Raw genomic sequence first — 22447 nt, 5'->3', positions numbered from 1 at the left:
CCAGATGTCGGATAAGCAGTCCCAGTCAAGTTCCAGAGAAATTCAAGTGCTTTTGCATGCTCAGGGTGCATCAGTGTCAGCGTGAACTATCCGTCAACATTTGAAATCCTGTGGCGGGAGACCCAGGAAGATCCCACTGCTGACACAGAGGCATAAAAAAGCTGGACTGCAGTTTCCCAAAATGTACATGAGTAAGCCAAAATCCTTCTGGGTAAGCATCTTTTGGACAGATGAGACCAAGATGATGGGCTTTACCAAAATTCTCTATTCTGTTTACCTTAAACAGAATGAAGCTTACAAAGAAAAGAACACAGAACCCACAGTGAAATATGATGGACATTCAAAGATGGTTTGGGGTTGTTTTGTTGCCTCTGGCACTGTGTGCCTTGACTGTGCGCAAGGCATCATGAAATCTGAAGATTACCAAAGGATTTTGGGTCACAATGTAGTGCCTATTGTCAAAAAGCTGGGTTTGCATCCTAGATCATGGGTCTTCCAGCATGGCAATGGACCTCAAACATACTTCAAGAAGCACCAATAATTGGATGGAAACAAAGTGCTGGAGAGTTCTGAATTGGCCAGCAATGAGTATGGATCTAAATCCCATTGAACACCTGTGGAGAGTTCTTAAAATTGCTGTTGGGAGAAAAATATTACAATTTGAAGTCCTCAGTGGTTGATACCATCTTTTCAGTTAGCCATCAAAAGGTAACAAATTGCAAGCTTTTGGGACTACTCAGGTCTCTTCATCAGGCACAGTATAACACAATCTGAAGAGTCACATATTTATACACAACAGGGCACAAGAATAATGCAATAGATAAGACAAGTGATGTGAAGCAGAACTATCAGTATTGGAGAGAGAGAAGCAGTTGTGGCCGTAAATATTGAAACAGTTCATATATAAGGAGTGTGAAAGTTTTATTGTCCTGTGATTGAGGTCTGGTCAATGATTGTGATGCTCCCAAACGGTCTGAGGAACACAATGCTTAGTGGATGTAGGAAGACATAAATCCATGCGATACATTGCTGAGTGCTGCTGAGTGTGCCAAAGATTGTCATAAGCTTGAACTCCCAAATTTATTTTGTCTCTCTGAGATTTGAAATTATGTTTTAATACAAGTAATTTTATGTCCATGATGCTGTGATCAGGGATACAAAAATGTTTGCAGCAGGTATATCTATTTTTTCTATTATTGTGTGGCGATGAAAATTCACCCTTCTAAGTTTTTTGCCCTGTCTGCCCTACATACAGACCCCCAGTTGAACATTTGGTACATATAATTAAGTACACTACATTAGATGTAATGCAGCTGAATGTATATGGGATCTTGTGGTCCTGATGTGAGTTGGGAATCTTTATCTTGTTCGTGGTCATTATAAATGGACAGGTTTTACATTTTTCTGGCTGCAGGGAAAGGTTCCTGTAGCTGTTGGAGAGGACAGGGAGCTTCTGACAATGATGCTTCGTAGATTTTGAGCTGCGTAAATCACCGAAGTTGGGGATCTGGAAATATAGATTGTAATTGGGCATCTTTTTGTAATAATGGTTGTAATTTCGGTGCAGCTTTCCTTAGCACCTCCAGATTTGGATTGTAGGTGACCACGAGAGCCACCCGGTTCCTTTCTTGTTTAGTTTTCAAATGTAGGAGAGGATTCCTTGATATTCTGGTGGCTCTTGCAATCTGGTTTTCAATTGTTGTTGGATGGTAGCCCTGGTTCAAAAAGGTTTTTCTGAGGCCACCAAAGGTGTTGTCTCTGTCCATAGGGTTGGAACATATCCGATTGTATATGATGGCTTGGGTGTACACAATAGAGATTGTGTGTTGTGGATGGAAACTGACCCATTTAAGGGATGTTGGACAGTTAATTGGCTTCTGGCACAGGAATGGTTCTACTTCATTGTTCTATAATTTAATGATGGTGTCCAGAAAAATTAATTTTAGTACAGAAGTACTTGAGTGTTAAGTTTATGGTGGGATGAAATTGATTAAAGTGCTCATGGAACGGCTTTAGCTGTTGCTCAGACTTCGTCCAGATGATTAAAATATTGTCAATGAGGACAAGAAGTCACTTTCAATCTTGGCCATGAAAATTTGCATACTGTGAAGCCATATCCTGTAGATATATGTGGTTATCAAATTCAAAGTAATTGTGCGTCAGGATGATTTTTTTAAGTTTCACCACAAAGGTGAAACTATCCTCCTGGTCTTTTTGCTTCCCCCCCCCCAGCACCTTTTCCTTCTATCACGCTTAGGTTTGTGGGAGGTTATACTTGTTCTTTTTGGTTCTCCTTAGCTTGCCTTCTTTGCCCTATACGAATGTGTTTTAGTTTCTCCCCAAGAGTTTTGTATCTTACTTCACACTTTCCTTTCCCCTAGTTGACAGTGTGTTGCGGCCTCCCCTAAGGTTCCTCAGGAGGTACGAGAAACCCCTCAATGGCCTATTACGGATTTAGATCCGAGGTGGTACTTTAAGTTGTGCAGCTAGTCTGTACAGAGACTAGTTGGGTGTACTTTGCGGCATTTTCCCGTGTGGTTTCTCCAGTTGCTATCAAGATGCGCTTTCTGATTAAAACATTTTCTACATTCTGAAAATGAAAAAGGCTTCTCCCCTGTGTGGGTTCTTTGGTGCCTAACAACATCTGATTCATGGTTAAAACATTTTCCACATTCTGAACATGAAAAAAGCTTCTACCCTGTGTGAGATCTCTGATGTTTAATAAGATTTGATTTCTTTGCAAAACATTTCCCACATTCTGAACATGGAAAAGGCTTCTCCCCTGTGTGAGTTATCAGATGTTTGATAAGATTTGATTTCTCTGCAAAATATTTCCCACATTCTGAACATGAAAATGGCTTCTCACCTGTGTGAGTTCTCTCATGTGCGATAAGATTTGATTTCTTTGCAAAACATTTCCCACATTCTGAACAGGTAAATGGCTTCTCCCCTGTGTGAGTTCTCTGATGTGTATCAAGATGTGATTTCTGTATAAAACATTTCCCACAATCTAAACATGAAAAAGGCTTCTCCCCTGTGTGTATTTTCTGATGCTTAACAAAGCTTGATTTCTGGTTAAAACATTTTCCGCATTCTGAACATGAAAAAGGCGTTTCCCCTATGTGAGTTATCTGATGTCTGAGGACATTTGCTTTCTTTGTAAACCATTTCCCACATTCTGAACATGAAAATGGCTTCTCCCCTGTGTGAGTTTTCTGATGTTTCATAAGATTTGATTTCTTTGCAAAACATTTCCCACATTCTGAACATGAAAATGGTTTCTCCCCTGTGTGAATTCTCTGATGATTAAGAAGAGACACATTCTTCACAAAACATTTCCCACATTCTGAACATGAAAAAGGCTTCTTCCCTGTGTGAGTTCTTTGATGTTTGGTAAGACTTGATTTCTTTGCGAAACATTTTCCACATTGTGAACATGAAAATGGCATCTCCCCTGTGTGAGTTCTTTGGTGACTAACAAGATCTGATTTCTGGTTAAAACATCTATCACACTTGGAACAGGAAATTTGATTCTCTGCTGTGTACATTTTTTGATGTTTAAGAAAAGACTTTTTGAGAGGAAAACTATTTCTATATTCTGAAGGTGAAAATGGCTTTTTTGCTTTAGGAGCAGTTTGTTTTTTAATGCCTCTTTTGTGACTATGATTTTCCTTAGTAGTCGGTAATGAATCAGAAGACAGGACTTGTTTTAAAGAATCAGATGATTGATCTTCGCTGTAAAGGGATGATGGTATATCTGGAGTAATGGCATTCACTTCAATTGTATCCTGTGGGATCTCAAGATCATTGGATTTAAAAATTGAAGATGTCAGCTGTCCCTCTGATCTCCTGGTACAGTCATCTGCCAAGAATAAAACAAATTATTTTTTTTAGTAAAATATACTTGAATTTTATATTTTTGAACATTTTTAATTAAACTATCTGTAGAAATGGCAAGTTATGTAAAAACATTGAATTATTCACCAAGACAATGACAGTTCCCAGTCTAATAGAAAACTTCATAGGATGAACCAGTAGAGCGTGGTGTTCAACGGTTTGTTCATTCTGCATCCAAAATATGGAATAAAAAGCCACCAAACAATGTTATGTAGATGAATATAACACCAATAAAAACTTCCACTCATCTCACAAAAAACAATTCCCCACTCAGGTCCATCATCTGTCAGTGGGAAAACAAAAGTTTCCAAATTATTAAGGTCTCAAAAGGCTCTTGAAAAGCAACATGGCTTCCATATACTAATCCAGCAATATCCGCTCTCCCAAAGTGAAATCTCCCCCTCGTTTCCGAGCCTTGCAGTGCGCCCAAACCACATTTATCATCCATGTATTTGGCATTACTATAGTGAGAAAAAAACACTTAATTTACGTTGTGTCTCTCCTGGAGCACAATCTGGACACTATGTGTTGGGCAATAAAATAATATATTTGTAATTTTCACTCTCCAACATCTAATGTGATAATGTCCAGGAAGTGTCTGTGGAGTCAAAGTAGTCACTACTTCTATAGACTAATTCACTGAGGGTAAAAACTTCCAAAATGGAGTCACTTTCTGGGGATTTCTACCGCTCTGGTTTTTTGCCATTTTGTCATATTAGGGCTCCTGCAAATGGTGTGCCCCATCTCCTGTGTAATCTGCTCCTGCGACATCTGCTCCTGTCACCATACGTGGCCTCATTCATTCTGCAGAGAATCTAACTTTGTGATATATGTAATCAAATGCCCATGTGGTCTACTATACGTATGGAAAACTATTCAACACATTAGGGACTGCATTGCCAGCCACAAATCCACTATCCGTTGCTGCAAACCCTGGTGTGGTAAAGCGATTTGCTCGGCTCTCACAGAGGCAGAAACACTTATTGGGTTAACTTACAGTTGGTTTATTAATTAATGGCATAAACCATGGCAGGGTTCCGCAAAATAAACAAGGCCTATCCGGGATAACGGGAAACAAAAAGATAAAGTATAGTACAGTTCATAGGTGAGCGGGGTTTCGCCCGCTCCAGGTAACACAAAGTTCCACCACAAAGTCCTTCTGTGGAGCTCTCTGGCTTCCACACACATGGTCTGGAGACTTCCTTCACCAGACAGAAAAAAAAAACAGTGGCTGAGCATTTCACTTCTGCAGCCACATCCTTCAGGTGGAGATATGGTGAGTAGGCGGCCCGCACATCTCAAACCTACTCACAAAGGTGGTGTCACCTGCCTGTGACTCAAGCTCCGGGGGAACAGGTCCAAGCACACACACTTCCGGTCTGGCAGTAATCGGGGAAACATACATAAACCCTCCAGCCACAACTAGAGACAGATGCACGAGACGTAGGCGCGGGAGCGCCTGTTCACAGCTCCATTAAAGGTAGCTACCCAGCACACGTTGTGCAGACAGACAAGCCACCTGGCATGATCATATAACATGCTTCTATACTGATCTGTTACTTAATAAGCTTTATTACTTATCTATATTGCTCATATGTCTCTGTCCTATACCTAACATGCCTTTATACTCAACTATTTGGGGACCTATATTCCTTATGTCTCTGCCCTGATACCTAACTTTTTAACCATCTAAGGTCTGTCATTCTACTCCTTGGCCCCGGCTCCTTTGCTCCTCCACTTAATCATTAATCATTTTGGGGCGCGTCATTACAAATTCCCTTCTTCGGTGGGAGAGCCACCATCCTCCCCCCTCTGAAGAAGGGAATACCAAAAGGCCAATACATCAGGCTGAGAAGGAATTGTTCGACTGATGGTGAATTTATACAGCAGGCTAAGGAAATGAGAGAGAGGTCTAAACGAAGGGGATACCCTGATTGGGTTTTGAGAAGGGCGCACCAGTTTGCTTTTAAACAAAATAGAGAAAATCTGCTCTCTCCAAGAACAAAAGACGATAATGAAAAAGGAAAAGAACTTATTAGGTTGATTGCGACATACGATAATGGTGCCCCACAAGCAAGGGTCATTATAGAAAAATATTCGGGAATTCTACCATAGACGAGGATTTGAAAAAAGTTGTTGGTACAAAACCACAAATCACGTTTCACAGAAACAAAACGATTGGAGACAGGGTTGTCAAAAGTCATTTTGTGCAATCTAAAAAGGACAAGTCTTGGTTACCAGGGAGACCGAATGGCTGCTACAATTGCAGTGGATGCGTGGCCTGTCCGAATGATAAGACTACAAAAACCTTTATGAGTAACGTTACAGGACTGTCCTTTGATATTAGAAGTTTTATTAATTGTAGAACAACATTTGTGATATATAAAGCAACATGTATTTGCAAAAAGGAGTAAATAGGGAAGACCATACGAGAAATGAGAAGAAGAATAGGAGAGCATCTAAATGATATTGCAATCAATAATGACACGCCCATTGCTAAACATGTAAATTTAGTGCATGGGGGGATCCGAAAGTAATATCATTTACGGGAATTGGTTGCATGAAAATGAATAGTGGGGGGGGACATGGACAGAATCCTACAGCAAAAAGAAGCAAGATGGATTTTCCGGTTGAACACCATGACCCCTAAGTGGCTCAATGAGCAACTTGGCTATAGTTGTTTTATCTGAAAGGAGTATCTCCTGATCCCCACCTTACAAAATCCTCCCCCTCGCTTCCCCCCGTTTGATCATGCTTACGTGAAGCGTCCCATTACATGAGCCTGTCAAAATCAGATTTTTGAGCCTTTAAAATCTTGAGTGCCTTCAAAAGAAGGTGATATTTATATCCTTAAGGATTATATACCCTTAGGAAGAAGGGAAATTTATGGATAGATATATAATATATGACATTGTGGGCAACAGGCTGCTTAAAGAGTGCTTTCAGAATGAAATAGTATATTTAAATTATAAAAAAAAACAACCTGGAGGTCTGAACTGAGACATAAATTGATGTGCATGCAAAATGTAGATGCATGTTCACACAAGGCCATTGAACAGAGAGAAACCAAAGACAAGAAAAAATACCCAAATAACTGAAAGTAAATGTATAGATCGCACAGTGCAAAAATAATAATAAATAATAAAGGGTATTTAGTTAACATAATTTTGATCAAAATAATGTATAAGCTATCCCGAAACTTCACGGCAACCCTTATGGGACAGTCCTAACTCTAGTATTAAAAACCTTACCATTTGTCAAGTGACATACATATGGACATAGGCAGAGAGACTTGATCCCTAGTATAAGCATAAAACCGTGGCAGAATGAGCGCGTCAGCCCAGACAAAGGGCGGCCACACCCTTTTATATGCACTAAAGCATACTGACTGCAAAGAAAAAAAACCTGGAGGTCTGAACTGAGACATAAATTGATGTGCATGCAAAATGTGGATGCATGTTCACACAAGGCCACTGAACAGAGAGAAACCAAAGAAGCAAAAATTATGTTAACTAAATACCCTTTATTATTTATTATTATTTTTGCACTGTGCGATCTATACATTTACTTCCAGTTATTTGGGTATTCTTTGGTATATTTAAATTATGTCGCCTGATGAAGTTTGTATTTAAAGCTGCCAGCCTACCCCAAGTAGGAAGGAGCATCATGTGCGATTTGATTGATGGTCACTATGGCAGTGGTAATCATTGAGAAATAATACGGTATATATGGGGACATGTGACCATATGTGGTCGGCCGTGTGACTGAGGCGTTTCGGGTGCCACGTGACCGGAAGCGTTGTGGAGTCCACGGCCACATGTTGTAACATATGGCTGAGTGTAGGCGGCTGTAAAAATGGGGCTGCATTGCGTGATCGCGGCATGCCGGGCGGCCAGAAATTATGTGATTGGGTATGTCACGTGGGTATGTCACGTGATTGTGACCTGCCGGGCGTCCGGAAATGATGCGGTCGGCGGTGTCACGTCGTCACGGCTTGTCGGGCGGTGGAAATGATGCGATCGAGGGAGACCCAGCCGTGTCATGTGATTGTGAGACTCCGCGCTGCAGAAAATGACATGTTTTGAAAGAGTGGGAATACATATAAGGTGGTCAAAATGGAATGAGTCTGATGAGAGCACTATTATGGGATAATGTATTTGAAAAAGGAATGGGTTTGATAGAGATAAACCCTGGAATTATAGCAACCAAAATATAAGACACATATAAGCCCCGCCCAGGAAGTGACATAGGACTCCCTGGAAAGGAGGGAAAGTAAACCTATTTACATACAGGAAGTGAGTGTGTGGGATTATCTCCTCATACAGTTTTTGGAAAAATAGTGGAGGCAGCGCTCTGCACGACTGTAATGAACACTCACTATTGTGAGCCTCATTGAATTTTTTGTTTTACTCACTTTGACACTTTATTGGCACAGAGTCACCTTCTCTCTTTGCATTAATTGTGCCTTCCACAAAATGCTAAACATACTCCCCTGATGAATTCTCCGTAAGGAGAAAGAAACGTGTCGGGAGGGTTTTTGTGGGATATGTTAGAAGGTACACTTGGGTACTGCCCGTGTCGGGGCGGGAGCTAAACCCAGGGGCATGACAGGGGGGCATCAGTCCTCAGAAAAAGATCAACAGACAGACAGAAATTCCCGGATGGTGCCTAGATGCAAAATGGGTGAGAACCAAACATTTTCTTTCTATATTGCACAATAGCACTTTAGATTATGATTAATGTTATTTAACAGTCAGGACTGGATATATTCATCCGGAGACCGTATCCTGTAAATATCTGTAATGAGTCTTTTTGTGTCCTTAGGTTAATAGGGGTTATGTTGATTCAGTAATGGATATATAGGATATAAAGTTTTATAGGTATAAGTGAAGGTTATGTTATAAGAGAATCCTCTCTGCTGTGAGTTGTCCTTTTGTTTAGGAATTGAAGGACAGGTCCTAATAAAATGTCCCTTTTTCCCAGAAAAAAAAAATACGCCTTTTTTCTTGCGAATCTCCGGGGAAATGTATGATGTAAAGGCACCCCCTAACTGCATGGGTTCTGCTACCTCCCCCAGTACTGGTTCACCTCCAGACCGCTCCCCCGGCAGAGGTCTGTCACATCTGACACACCCGTGACACCATCCCAGCCTTGTGCAGGTTTACAATTTTGTCCCTGGTGTCCTTACACAGCTCTTTGGACTTGCCCATGGTGGAGAGGTTAGAATGTGATTGATTGAGTGTGTGGACAGGTGTCTTTTATACATCTAACAAGGTGCAATTAATACAGGTAATGAGTGCAGAGTAGGAGGCTTCATAAAGAAAGACTAACAGGTTTGTGGGAGCCAGAATTCTCGCGGGTTGGTCGGTGATCAAATACTTATTTCATTCAATAAAATGTCACTTAATTGACGCTGAGAAGGCGTCTGACCCGTCAATTGGTCGTTCGTCTTCTCGCTGTTAAATAGGTTTGGGTTTGTGGGTCCTATTATTCACTCCATTAGATCCCTTTATTCAAGACCCTCGGTGAAGGCGTCTGTTAATGGCACCATGTCTGATGAACAGCCTGTTTGTTAGGCAAATCCCTGCATGTGTCACAGCAGCCCAACCGCCATGACACATGAGCCGCGGCGGCACCAACATAGATGCCGAGCACCGAGCGCGCTCACCGAAGGGTTAACAATCCACGCGCCCTCATCACTAATGAGAACAAGACGTTTCCTCCCTTCCTGTCTCCATAGTTGGGTCGTATGTATCTATCACAGGAAACAGAAACCTTATGATTCTTATAAAGGGGCAACACAAGACCCCAAAAGAGTCTCCGTGCTGAAGGGGTTAATGCCCCCTGCGCCCAGTAATGGGGTCTCCACATACCTCCACCTGCAGAGCCGCCACCACATATATGGCTGCTGTGTGCGCACAGGACCTGTGATGAGGTCACAGGAGGGGAGGAGTCAGGGGTCACATGATCAGGGGCCTCAGTGGATGCAGGACTCTGCTGTGCTGGTTGTCATGGTGCTGGATGAGCTGAAGTTTATGTGTGGGGTCAGGAGGGGTTTACAGTGTGGATGTAGCAGAGCCGCGCGTGTACGAGGTGTACGGAGCGGAGCCGCGCGTGTACGAGGTGTACGGAGCGGAGCCGCGCGTGTACGAGGTGTACGGAGCGGAGCCGCGCGTGTACGAGGTGTACGGAGCGGAGCGGAGCCGAGCGTGTACGAGGTGTACGGAGCGGAGCCGAGCGTGTGCGAGGTGTACGGAGCGAAGCGGAGCCGCGCGTGTACGAGGTGTACGGAGCGGAGCCGCGCGTGTACGAGGTGTACGGAGCGAAGCGGAGCCGCGCGTGTACGAGGTGTACGGAGCGGAGCCGAGCGTGTACGAGGTGTACGGAGCAGAGCCGAGCGTGTACGAGGTGTACGGAGCGGAGCGGAGCCGAGCGTGTACGAGGCGTACGGAGCGGAGCCGAGCGTGTGCGAGGCGTACGGAGCGGAGCCGAGCGTGTGCGAGGCGTACGGAGCGGAGCCGAGCGTGTGCGAGGCGTACGGAGCGGAGCCGCGCGTGTGCGAGGCGTACGGAGCGGAGCCGCGCGTGTGCGAGGCGTACGGAGCGGAGCCGCGCGTGTGCGAGGCGTACGGAGCGGAGCCGCGCGTGTGCGAGGCGTACGGAGCGGAGCCGCGCGTGTGCGAGGCGTACGGAGCGGAGCCGAGCGTGTGCGAGGCGTACGGAGCGGAGCCGCGCGTGTGCGAGGCGTACGGAGCGGAGCCGCGCGTGTGCGAGGCGTACGGAGCGGAGCCGCGCGTGTGCGAGGCGTACGGAGCGGAGCCGCGCGTGTGCGAGGCGTACGGAGCGGAGCCGCGCGTGTGCGAGGCGTACGGAGCGGAGCCGCGCGTGTGCGAGGCGTACGGAGCGGAGCCGCGCGTGTGCGAGGCTTACGGAGCGGAGCCGCGCGTGTGCGAGGCTTACGGAGCGGAGCCGCGCGTGTACGAGGCGTACGGAGCGGAGCCGCGCGTGTACGAGGCGTACGGAGCGGAGCCGCGCGTGTACGAGGCGTACGGAGCGGAGCCGCGCGTGTACGAGGCGTACGGAGCGGAGCCCTGTGTACGAGGCGTACGGAGCGGAGTCGTGCGTGTACGAGGCGTACGGAGCGGAGCCCTGTGTACGAGGTGTACGGAGCGGAGTTGTGTGTATACGAGGTGTACGGAGCGGAGTTGTGTGTATACGAGGTGTACGGAGCAGAGCCGCGCGTGTACGAGGTGTAAGGAGCGGAGTTGTGTGTATACGAGGTGGCCATGTAGTGGAGTAAACGAATACTGTTATAAAGACCACATAACATGTTCCAGTAAAGGTGTAGTGTATAGCCTCAAATGTCCATGCAACAAATTATACACAGGACAAACTATTCGCCAGATGAGCACGAGGATAGGCGAACATATATGGAATATTAAGAATAAATTTGATGGCCATCCGCTATCAAAGCACTTTATGGAAAAATATGGAGACTCCATCGAGAATATCCAAGTTCTGGGTATTCAAGTGGTACAGAAATACTGGCGAAAGGGTGACTTCATTAAACAGATTCCAGGGCAGAAGCCACTGGATATTTACACTGGACACTGAGACCAAAGGGCCTCAATAGTGAAATCAAACTATTTGCCTGCAACTAAATCTAACAAGGAAAGGGGATTATCATGCGACTGATTGATACATGACATTTGTATCCAATTTACCAGCACGGATATAAAAAGTCCACAAACCCTGAAGGCCAATCCCTGACGAAGGAAACCACTAGATTTCCGAAACGGGTAGAAACTGGTCCTCTGTGACCTCCGTATGGATCCTAACCACGTGTCTCGCAGGTTCTGAAGTGTCGAGCGCACCAACCTCCAGAGGCGACCCTCCCACTTAGTCACCGGCCGGGATTAAGTGTATCCAGTGTGCCGCCCGCCGGGCCTACTCCTAACCTCTGGAGAGATCCATCGCCCTCCACCTATCAGCGGTATAAAGGTCCTACCACCAAACAGTCTGCCAATGCCGGCATCTACGAGACACAAGCACCCAGCTGCGCTGCCATCGCAGAACTCCTGGTCTTCACATACTTCCTCTTCTAGATGGTTCAACCACATTGGCAAGCCTTTTACTAGCTATCACATACCAGTCACAGACTCCATAGACCAGATAAGGTCACCAGGTATTTTGCCAGATAGCTTATTTCATCAAGTCTATTACTTATTCTAGCTACTTACTCAATAGCACTTATCTAATCCCATCGTCTATTTTCAGAATCTAATAGAAAGAAAAATACCAAACCTCCACCATATCTATCCCTATCCGCCACGTCCAGATCTGCACCAAGGAACATCAGGTATTTCCCACCCAATTGTGCACCCAGTCAACAACACCCATACTAATTCTCTACCTCATCTCTAATCTATCTTCTTTGGATTCCCCCACCGGAGCCTCCAGCCTACTTATACGTTCTTGCAGACAAAGCCTCGCGGAAGTGAACAAGAAGCACCTACATGATCTCTTTTTTTAACGGATTTTAATTCTCTACCTTCGTTTAAATAAACCATATATTTTTAATATCCACTTGGCATCTTAGTCCATTTTCTATTTTATCTTACTCCTGTACTCACTCGATCCAGCGCAGAGATATATATCTTTTATTTATAATTAATTACCCTTCCCAGCTTGTGGGAACATATTCCGCAGCACTTTACTATTTTAGGGCTAAGGGTATTATTCGGCCATCCACCTCCATCTACCTCTCCAGTCACAGTGTGTGTGTGGGGGGTGTTGTTAAAAAAATATATATATATGGAGAGTTATGTCCGTACTTGGATTTTAGAGAGATTAATAAAATCACGGTTCACAATACCTGTCCTTTAACCTGAGATGTTTAAACAATTATCTAGAGATGAATGATTTTCCAAGTTTGACTTGAAAGGGGCATATAACCTTATACACGTACGTCAGGGTGATGAAGGGACGACAGCGTTCAATTCGCCTGAGGGTCATTTTGAAAATTTGATGATGCCATTTGGGTTAACCAATGCTCCAGCAGTCTTTAAAAAATTTTCATAAATTACATTTTTAAATCTGCTTTTTTTAGTAGAGGTAGACGCTTCTGCTTTTGGGATGAGAGCTGTTCTTTCATGGAAAAAAAAGTGGGTATCTACATCCTTGATGTAGAGTCTTTGAGAAATGGAGACATTGGTTGGAGGGGGCAAGATATAAGGTCTTTACCGATCATAAGAACCTGTTGTATATTGATGCTACTAAGTGCTTAAACACCAGATAGGCTTGGTGGACCCTGTATTTTTTGCCAGTTTGGTTTTGTCGCCGACGGAAGGGTTACCTATTAACAAACTTTAGGTATCGCTCTCTTTATGCGTACATTTTATTAATAAAGTACATGATTCCGTTTTAGCTGGACATGCGGGTTCATTTGCCATTCAGAGATCTCCATCTAGGTCCTTTTGTTGGCAGAATGCTCTTAAGGATATTAAAGAGTATGTCTGTAAGGGCTCATACTCACTTGGGAGAAAAACGGACGGGAGCAATCCGATAAAAAAATCGGATTGCACTCGTACCAATGTTAATCTATGAGGTACATCTCATATGCAATTTTTTTCTCAGCTAAAATAGGACTGAGAAAAAAAACGTCAGCATGCTGCGATTTGCTGCGTATATCGGACGAGACTCGCCAATGCAAGTCAATGGGTCCTAGAAAAAAAACGGACGGCATATGGACCATGCGAGTGCCATTTCACGCACCCTTCTCTTTAGAAAAGCTGTTAATTCATAAGCCCCGTACAGTTGCAATACATTGATACCCGACAATTTAGAATAGAAAGAATAGAACAACACACATAGAATAGATACACACGTGGTCAAAATTGTTGGTACCCCTCGTTTAATGAAAGAAAAACCCACAATGGTCACAGAAAAAACTTGAATCTGACAAAAGTAATAATAAATTAAAAATCTATGAAAATGAACAAATGAAAGACAGACATTGCTTTTCTGCTTCCACAGAATTAAAAAAAAATAAACTCATGAAATCGGCCTGGACAGAAATGATGGTTCTTCTTAACTTAATATTGTGTTGAACCTTTTGAGGCAATCAAACGATTGCTGTAACTGTCAATGAGACTTCTGCACCTCTCGACAGGTATTTTGGCCACTCCTCATGAGCAAACTGCTCCAGTTGTCTCGTGTTTGAAGGTTGCCTTTTCCAGATGGCATGTTTCAGCTCTTTCCAAAGATGCTCAATAGGATTTAGGTCAGGGCTCATAGAAGGCCACTTCAGAATAGTCCAATGTTTTCCTCTTAGCCATTCTTGGGTGTTTTTAGCTGTGTGTTTTGGGTCATTATCCTGTTGCAAGACCCATGACCTGCGACAGAGACCAAGCTTTCTGACACGGGGCAGCACATTTCTCTCTAGAATCCCTTGATAGTCTTGAGATTTCATTGTACCCTGCACAGATTCAAGACACCCTGTGCCAGATGCAGCAAAGCAGCCCCAGAACATAACAGAGCCTCCTCCATGTTTCACAGTAGGGACAGTGTTTTTTTCTTGATATGCTTAATTTTTCCGTCTGTGAACATAGAGCTGATGTGCCTTGCCCAAAACTTCCATTTTTGACTCATCTGTTCATAGGACATTCTCCCAGAAGCTTTATGGCTTGTCAACATGTAGTTTGGCAAATTCCAGTCTGGCTTTTTTTATGATTTTTTTTCAACAATGGTGTTCTCCTTGGTCGTCTCCCATGAAGTCCACTTTGGATCAAACAACGATGGATGGTTCGATCTGACATTGATGTTCCTTGAGCTTGAAGCTCACCTTTAATTTCTTTAAAAGTTTTCCTGGGCTCTTTTGTTACCATTTGTATTATCCGTCTCTTTGATTTGTCATCAATTTTCCTCCTGCGGCCACGTCCAGGGAGGTTGGCTACTGTCCCATGGATCTTAAATTTCTGAATAATATGTGCAACTGTAGTCACAGGAACATCAAGCTGCTTGGAGATGGTCTTATAACCTTTACCTTTAACATGCTTGTCTATAATTTTCTTTCTAATCTCCTGAGACAACTCTTTCCTTTGCTTCCTCTGGCCCATGTTGAGTGTGGTACACACCATGTCACCAAACAGCACAGTGAGTATCTGTAGCCCTATATACAGGCCCACTGACTAACTACAAGATTGTAGACACCTTTAATGCTAATTAGTGGACACAACGTGATTTAACATGTCCCTTTTGTCACATTATTTTCAGGGGCACCATCATTTCTGTCCAGGCCTATTTCATGAGTTTATTTTTCTTTTAAATTCCGTGGAAGCAGAAAAGCAATGTCTGATTTTCATTTGTTAATTTTCATAGATTTTTAATTTATTATTACTTTTGTCAGATTCAAGTTATTTCTGTGACCATTGTGGGTTTTTCTTTCATTAAACGAGGGGTACCAACAATTTTGACCACGTGTGTAGATAGAAAAATGTCAGTCACATACATAAGTAGTACAGTGACCCTGCTGGTTACTGTACTTGTCATTTGTTAAAATAAAGAATTTATAAAAAAAAAAAAATTGGCGTGGGGTTCCCCGTAATTTTATACTTTAGCAGAAGTTAAGCAGACAGCTGGGGCAGATGTTTGAAGCCTGGGAAGAGGGTAATATCCACGGAGCTTCCCAGGCTACTAATATCAGCCCCCAGCTGAATACTTTGCCTTTACTGGCTATTAAAATGGGGGACCCCTATTTTAACAGCTAGCAAAGACTATGCAGACAGCTGGGGGCTGATATTAATAGCCTAGGAAGGGGCCATGAATATTGGCCCCCTCCGAGCCTAGAAACAGGAGCCCTCAGCTGCCACAGAAATGGCACATCCATAGAATGCGCCAAATCTGGCACTTAGCCTCGATCTACACACTGCTCTTTAGCGGTGACAGTGGGGTTATACGGTTGGGGTTGATGTCAGCTAATGATGCCACCTGGCATAAAGCCCAGGTTAGTAATGGAGAGGCGTCTATAAGACACCCCCATTACTAACCCCACAGTGATAATGATATGTGAAAAAAAGACAACCACACCATAAAGAAAATAATTTATTTGAAATAAAGACAGACTCCTTTAATAATCTAAATTAAACTCTACTTACCATCACGCCCATTCCACCTGAAGCCAATGTCAGACTCTGTCACATGTGCTCAGTGCGAACCAGCTTTCATCTGTGAAGAGCGCAGGGCACCAGTGGCGACTTGGTCAATCCTGGTGTTCTGTGGCAAATGCCAAGCGTCCTGCAGGGTGTTGGGCTGTGAGCACAACCCCCATCTGTGGACGTCGGGCCCTCATATCACCCTCATGGAGTGAGTCGGTTTCTAACCGTTTGTGCAGACACATGCACAATTGTGGCCTGCTGGAGGTCATTATGCAGGGCTCTGGCAGTGCTCCTCCTGTTCCTCCTTGCACAAAGGCGGAGGTAGCGGTCCTGCTGCTGGGTTTTTGCCCTCCTACGGCCCCCTCCACGTCTCCTGGTGTACTGGCCTGTCTCTTGGTAGAGCGTCAAGCCTCTGGACACTACGCTGACAAGACATAGCAAACCTTCTTCCCACAGCTCATATTGATGTGCCATCCTGGATGAGCTGCATTGCCTGAGCAACTTTTGTGGGTTGTAGAGTCCGTCTCATGCTACCACGAGTGTAAAAGCACAACCAACATTCAAAAGGGGCCAAAACATCAGCCAGAAAGCATTGGTACTGAGATGTGGTCTGTGGTCCCCACCTGCAGAACCACTCCTTTATTGAGGGTGTCTTGATGATTGCCAATAATTTCCATCTATTGTCTATTCCATTTGCACAACAGCATGTGAAATTGATTGTCAATCAATGTTGCTTCCTAAGTGGACAGTTTGATTTCACAGAAGTTTGATTTACTTGGAGTTATATTCTGCTGTTTCAGTGTTCCCTTTATTTTTTGAGCAGTGTGTATATATACAGTGCAGACCAAAAGTTTGGACACACCTCATTTAAAGATTTTTCTGTATTTTCATGACTATGAAAATTGTACATTCACACTGAAGGCATCAAAACTATGAATTAACACATGTGGAATTATATAGTTAACAAAAAAGTGTGAAACAACTGAAAATATGTCTTATATTCTAGGTTCTTCAAAGTAGCCACCTTTTGCTTTGATGACTGCTTTGCACACTCTTGGCATTCTCTTGATGAGATGAGATTTTTTGTTGTTCTCATTCATATTATATATATTCATATATACACACACACACATTATTCTCTCCACTCATGATTATTGGTTGGGTGAAGCCATTTGTTGTCAAACTACTGTGTTTTCTCTTTTTAAATCATAATGACAACCAAAAACATCCGAATGACCCTGATCAAAGGTTCACATACCCCAGTTCTTAACACTGTGTATTGCCCCCTATAACATCAATGACAACTTGAAGTAATTTGTGTGAGAGAGATAGATATATAAAAATATCTATCTAGATATATTGAGAAAATCGCATAGCAATCGCATGACAAGAATACGGAACATTTTATTTCTCACCTATGGGTATGAACCCTAAATGCAAAGTCTTTGCCAGGGCAAAAAGCCTTTCTTCAAACTCAGCGGGTTATCTCTTTCGTAACAATGTTGTCCCAGCCCTTGACCCACTTGTCCATGGACTTTGCCACAGATTTGCTTAACTCTGGTGGTAACACTGTCGTGGTGGTGGACCGTTTTAGCAAAATGGTTCTTTTGGTCCCACTTCAAAAGTTGACAACTGCTAGCAGCTTAGCAACTTTGTTCATTTCTCATATCGTTAAAGTTCATTGTGTTCCCAAAAACATAATTTCTGGTTGAGGGGGTTCAATTTCTGGCTAGTTTGTGGTATAGATTTTGCTCCAGATTGGGTATCAAGCTGTCTTTTCTCTCAGGTTATCATCCTGAGACTGATAGTCAAACTGAAAGGATGAAACAGGAAATAGAGCAGTATTATGGATTGTCTCCTCTAAACAGAAAGACTGGGTGGAGTTTCCGTGCCTTATCAAGTTTCCTTTAAATAACCGATCCTCTAAGGCTACAGGGACCTTGCCTTTTTTTTTTTTATTAGCTGTGGTAGTTTTCATCCAGTGTTTGGGAATTTTTCAGGATGACAGTCTTACATGCCAGAGGAGGAGATTTTGCCCCCAATTAATTAAGGTCTGGTGGGAGGTCAAAAGGGATCTTTTGGTAGTTAGTGACTGGGAAAAAAGAGTTGCTAACCGCAGCTGTAGGAAGGCTCCTATCTTTAAGGTGGGGGATTTTATGTGGTTGTCCTCAAAAAATCTGCACTTAAAAGGTCTACAAAGTTTGCACCTAAATATGAAGGTCATAATAAAATTATTATTTTAAATCATGGGACAGTTAACTTGCAACTTCCTATTGCCTGGAAAATCAATAATTCTTTCCATTCTTCTCTTTTAAAAAAAATGTGAGGGGACACCTGGTCCATAGTTAAGGTGGATTTGAAAGGGTATCAGGAGTCTGGGGTAGAGGGAGTTCTTGGTTCCAGGTGGGTCAGGCGCCGTCTCCAATATCTCGTTAAGTTTAAACATTATTGTCCTTAAGATAACTCCAAAGTTAATTTGGTGGATATTCATGCGATCAAATAGACAGATTATTGGGTGGGGCTGGGGAAAACAGCGGTCATGGTACACATTGTTACCAATAACAAAGTTAGAGGGAGGTGAAAGGTCTTTAAAAGTAATTACAGGGAATTAGGAGAGAAGCTGAAGTACTGGACCTCCAAGGTGGTGCTTTCAGAAATACTGCCGATTCCACTAGCATCACTAGAAAGTCAGCAGGAGCTTAAGGAGATAAATATGTTTCAGAAAGAAAGGGTCTGGGTTCATGGAGAACTGGGCCGACTTCTCTGTCAGCTACAGGCTCTACAGTAGGGACAGGCTGCACCTCAATGGGGAGGGTGCAGCTTTGATGAGGGAGTGAGGGAAAAAAAATGGTCAGATGGAGGGAGGAGCTTTTAAACTAGAATTTTGGGGGAGAGAGGGTAGTTTTGCAAATAAGGGGAGAGAGTACACACAGTGAGACAGTAAAGGTCAATGAGGATTTAAGGGGGCTGGGACATTCAACAAAAGGAGGCGAGTAAGAGTAATAAATGTTTTAATAGTATTATATGTCTGCTGGCAAATTCAAGAAGTCTTGCATACAAAATGAATGAATTAGAGACTCGTATGTCAGCCACAGATTACAATGTGGTGGGCATTACGGAAACCTGGCTGGATGAAAGCCATGACTGGGTGAAACTATAGAGGGTTACACTACATTCAGAAAGGATAGGAAAGAAAAAAAAGGTAGAGGGGTGTGTATTTTCGTTAAATCCAACTTAAGACTTGTGATCAATGACGACATTGGGCGAAGCTTCGACAATGTAGAGTTAGTATGGGTAACTGTACATGGAAATGGTAATAATGGAAAGCTGCTAATTGGAGTTTGCTACAAGCCTCCTAATATAGTTGAACAGGTAGAGGATGAAATGCTGAAAGTGTTGGTTCCCTTAAAATTGTTCCAAAAAATGAAGTAATTGAACATAATTTCACACAAAACCACCAAAAATGGGCAAGACAAAGTTGTTGGCACCTTGCTAAAGTTGTGGGTAAACAACATTGTTTCAAGCATGTGAAGCTTGTTCAAACTTAATTGTGGCAAGTAACAGGTGTGGGCAATATGAAAAGCACACCTGAAACCAGATAAAAAGGGAGAAGTTGATTCAATCTTTGCATTGTGTGCATGTGTGTGCCACACTAAGCATGAAGAACAGAAAGAGGTGAAGAGAACAGTCTGAGGACTTGAGAGCCAAAATTGTTGAAAAATATCAACAATTTCAAGGTTGCAAGTCCATCTCCAGATGTCTGGTGCGCAACCTAATCAATACATTTGCAACCCATGGCACTGTAGCTAATCTCCCTGGATGTGGAAGATAGACAAAAATTGATGAAAGGTTGCACCGCAGGATAGTCCATGTGACGACACAGCTTTCCTCCTTAATTATGCCAGATATACTTTCTGATGGCCAAGAGCAATATACCTTTATTTTTATGTTGACTCTTTTAACCTGTGTTCTTCTTTGGTTGCTCAACACAGACTATTGTTCGTATAAATCTGAATGCTGATCACTTGAGGAGATATTGGTAATTGACGAAGGCTGTTATCTACATCTTATATCCTCTCTTACAATGTATCATCTGCCATACAGGGACTCTGAACAATGAATGTTTCCTAAGATACAGGTGCATCTCACTAAATTAGAATATAATCAAAAAGTTAATTTGTTTGATTTTCAATACAAACAGTGAAACTCATTATGTTGGGTCATTACACACAGAGTGATCTATTTCAAGTATTTATTTCTGTTAATGTTGATGATTATGGCTTACAGCCAATGAAAACACAAAAGTCATTATCTCAGTAAATTAGAATACTTTATAACAACAGCTTGAAAAATGTTTTTAAAATCCGAAATGTCGGCCTACTGAAATGTATGTTCAGTAAATTCACTTAATACTTGGTCGTGGCTCCTTTTGCATCAATTACTGCATCAGTGCAGCGTGGCATGGAGGCGATCAGCCTGTGGCACTGCTGAGGTGTTATGGAAGCCCAGGTTGCTTTGATAGCAGCCTTCAGCTCGTCTGCATTGTTGGGTCTGGGGTCTCTCATCCTCCTCTTGACAATACCCCATAGATTCTCTATAATAGATTCTCTATGGGGTTAAGGTCAGGCGAGTTTGCGGCCAATCAAGCACAGTGATACTGTTGTGTGTAAACCAGGTATTGGTACTTTTGGCAGTGTGGACAGGGGCCAAGTCCTGCTGGAGAATGAAATTTCCATCTCCAAAAAGCTTGTTGGCAGAGGGAAGCATGAAGTGATCTAAAATGTTCTGGTCTGAATAAAACACAGTGGACCTACACGAGCAGATGACATGGCTCCCCAAACCATCACTGATTGTGGAAACTTCACACTAGACCTCAAGCAGGTTGGATTGTGGCCTCTCCACTCTTCCTCCAGACTCTGACACACTCCACAAGGTCTCAGAGTTCCAATTTTCATTTGGAAATCAAGGTTCCAATGACTGCCTTCTGGACATCTGTCAAGTTAGAAGTCTTCCCCGTGATTGTGGAGCCTACTGAAACAGACTAAGGGACATTTTTAAGCTCTTAGGAAGCCTTTGCAGGTGTTTTTTGTTAATTATTTTAATTTGCTGAGATAATGACTTTTGTGTTTTCATTGGCTGTAAGCCATAATCATCAACATTAACAGAAATAAACACTTGGAATAGATCACTCACTCTGTTTGTAATGACTCTATATAATATATGAGTTTCACTTTTTGTATTGAAGAACTAAAATAAATTAACTTTTTGCTGATATTCTAATTTAGTGAGAAGCACCTGTATGTTAAATACCACTGTAGGGTGTTTTCCAGCCAACATTTGGGGGGGATGAGCTGTGGATATTTGAGCATTGTAAATTAATATCATCATCCCTAACCCTTCACTTGTGAATGATGGCTTGAAAGGACAAATTTGAACTATAAAAAGGGGGCCTCTGCATCTGTTCAAAGAGACACTACAGAATGAGAGCCTAAGCACTTGGAATAGATCACTCACTCTGTTTGTAATGACTCTATATAATATATGAGTTTCACTTTTTGTATTGAAGAACTAAAATAAATTAACTTTTTGCTGATATTCTAATTTAGTGAGAAGCACCTGTATGTTAAATACCACTGTAGGTTGTTTTCCAGCCAACATTTGGGGGGGATGAGCTGTGGATATTTGAGCATTGTAAATTAATATCATCATCCCTAACCCTTCACTTGTGAATGATGGCTTGAAAGGACAAATTTGAACTATAAAAAGGGGGCCTCTGCATCTGTTCAAAGAGACACTACAGAATGAGAGCCTAAGGGACCACAGCCCTGGCTGGCAAGATACAGAACTGCTCCACTGACCATTGCTGAACTCTCAGAGATTATGTGAAGAACCAGGTTGGGACAATCGGGTCCCCTGGACACATATCTCACGGCTCTAATCCGGGCAGGTCAGTGGAAATGTGAGACTGTAATTTTACACCATCTCATGTATTTGCTGGGACTGTTTTATATGTTATTAATTGCTGGTGGTTCAATAAATGATTGCCACACTGTATACCTTCACCCTGTGTTGTCTGAGTAGTGTTCTGCCCATGGAAGACCCCGTGTCTTCACAGTCCAGATGTCGGATAAGCAGTCCCAGTCAAGTTCCAGAGAAATTCAAGTGCTTTTGCATGCTCAGGGTGCATCAGTGTCAGCGTGAACTATCCGTCAACATTTGAAATCCTGTGGCGGGAGACCCAGGAAGATCCCACTGCTGACACAGAGGCATAAAAAAGCTGGACTGCAGTTTCCCAAAATGTACATGAGTAAGCCAAAATCCTTCTGGGTAAGCATCTTTTGGACAGATGAGACCAAGATGATGGGCTTTACCAAAATTCTCTATTCTGTTTACCTT

At 42.9% G+C, this 22447-nt stretch overlaps 1 protein-coding gene across 1 annotated transcript; it reads right to left on the bottom strand.

Moving 5' to 3' along the window:
• Window positions 1-904: 904 nt before the first annotated feature.
• LOC141191712 (uncharacterized) lies at window positions 905-11357 on the bottom strand. The gene is made up of 3 exons (XM_073661651.1): window positions 11291-11357; window positions 9771-9899; window positions 905-3862 (listed from the first exon to the last, which is right to left on the bottom strand). The coding sequence occupies exons 1-3, from the start codon at window positions 11355-11357 to the stop codon at window positions 2694-2696; spliced, it is 1365 nt and encodes a 454-aa protein (XP_073517752.1). The 3' UTR covers window positions 905-2693.
• Between the last annotated feature and the right edge of the window lie 11090 nt (window positions 11358-22447).

This window comes from Phyllobates terribilis, unplaced genomic scaffold (genome assembly GCF_046119375.1).
Source record: "Phyllobates terribilis strain yellow unplaced genomic scaffold, ASM4611937v1 Scaffold_51__1_contigs__length_9155689, whole genome shotgun sequence".
NCBI classification, from domain to species: domain Eukaryota; kingdom Metazoa; phylum Chordata; class Amphibia; order Anura; family Dendrobatidae; genus Phyllobates; species Phyllobates terribilis.
The sequence above is the reverse complement of the archived record's forward strand: the minus strand, read 5'-3'. Positions and strand labels throughout refer to the sequence as shown.

Excerpts from the sequence above, each read along its gene's own strand:
- LOC141191712 (XM_073661651.1), bottom strand. The coding sequence starts at position 11,357 with ATGGCCATCAAATTTATTCTTAATATTCCATATATGTTCGCCTATCCT. Across the intron at positions 9,900-11,290 it reads TCGTGCTCATCTGGCGAATA|CACAGCAGAGTCCTGCATCC; the intron begins GTTTGTCCTGTG and ends CATGACAACCAG. Across the intron at positions 3,863-9,770 it reads TGGCGGCTCTGCAGGTGGAG|ATGACTGTACCAGGAGATCA; the intron begins GTATGTGGAGAC and ends TATTCTTGGCAG.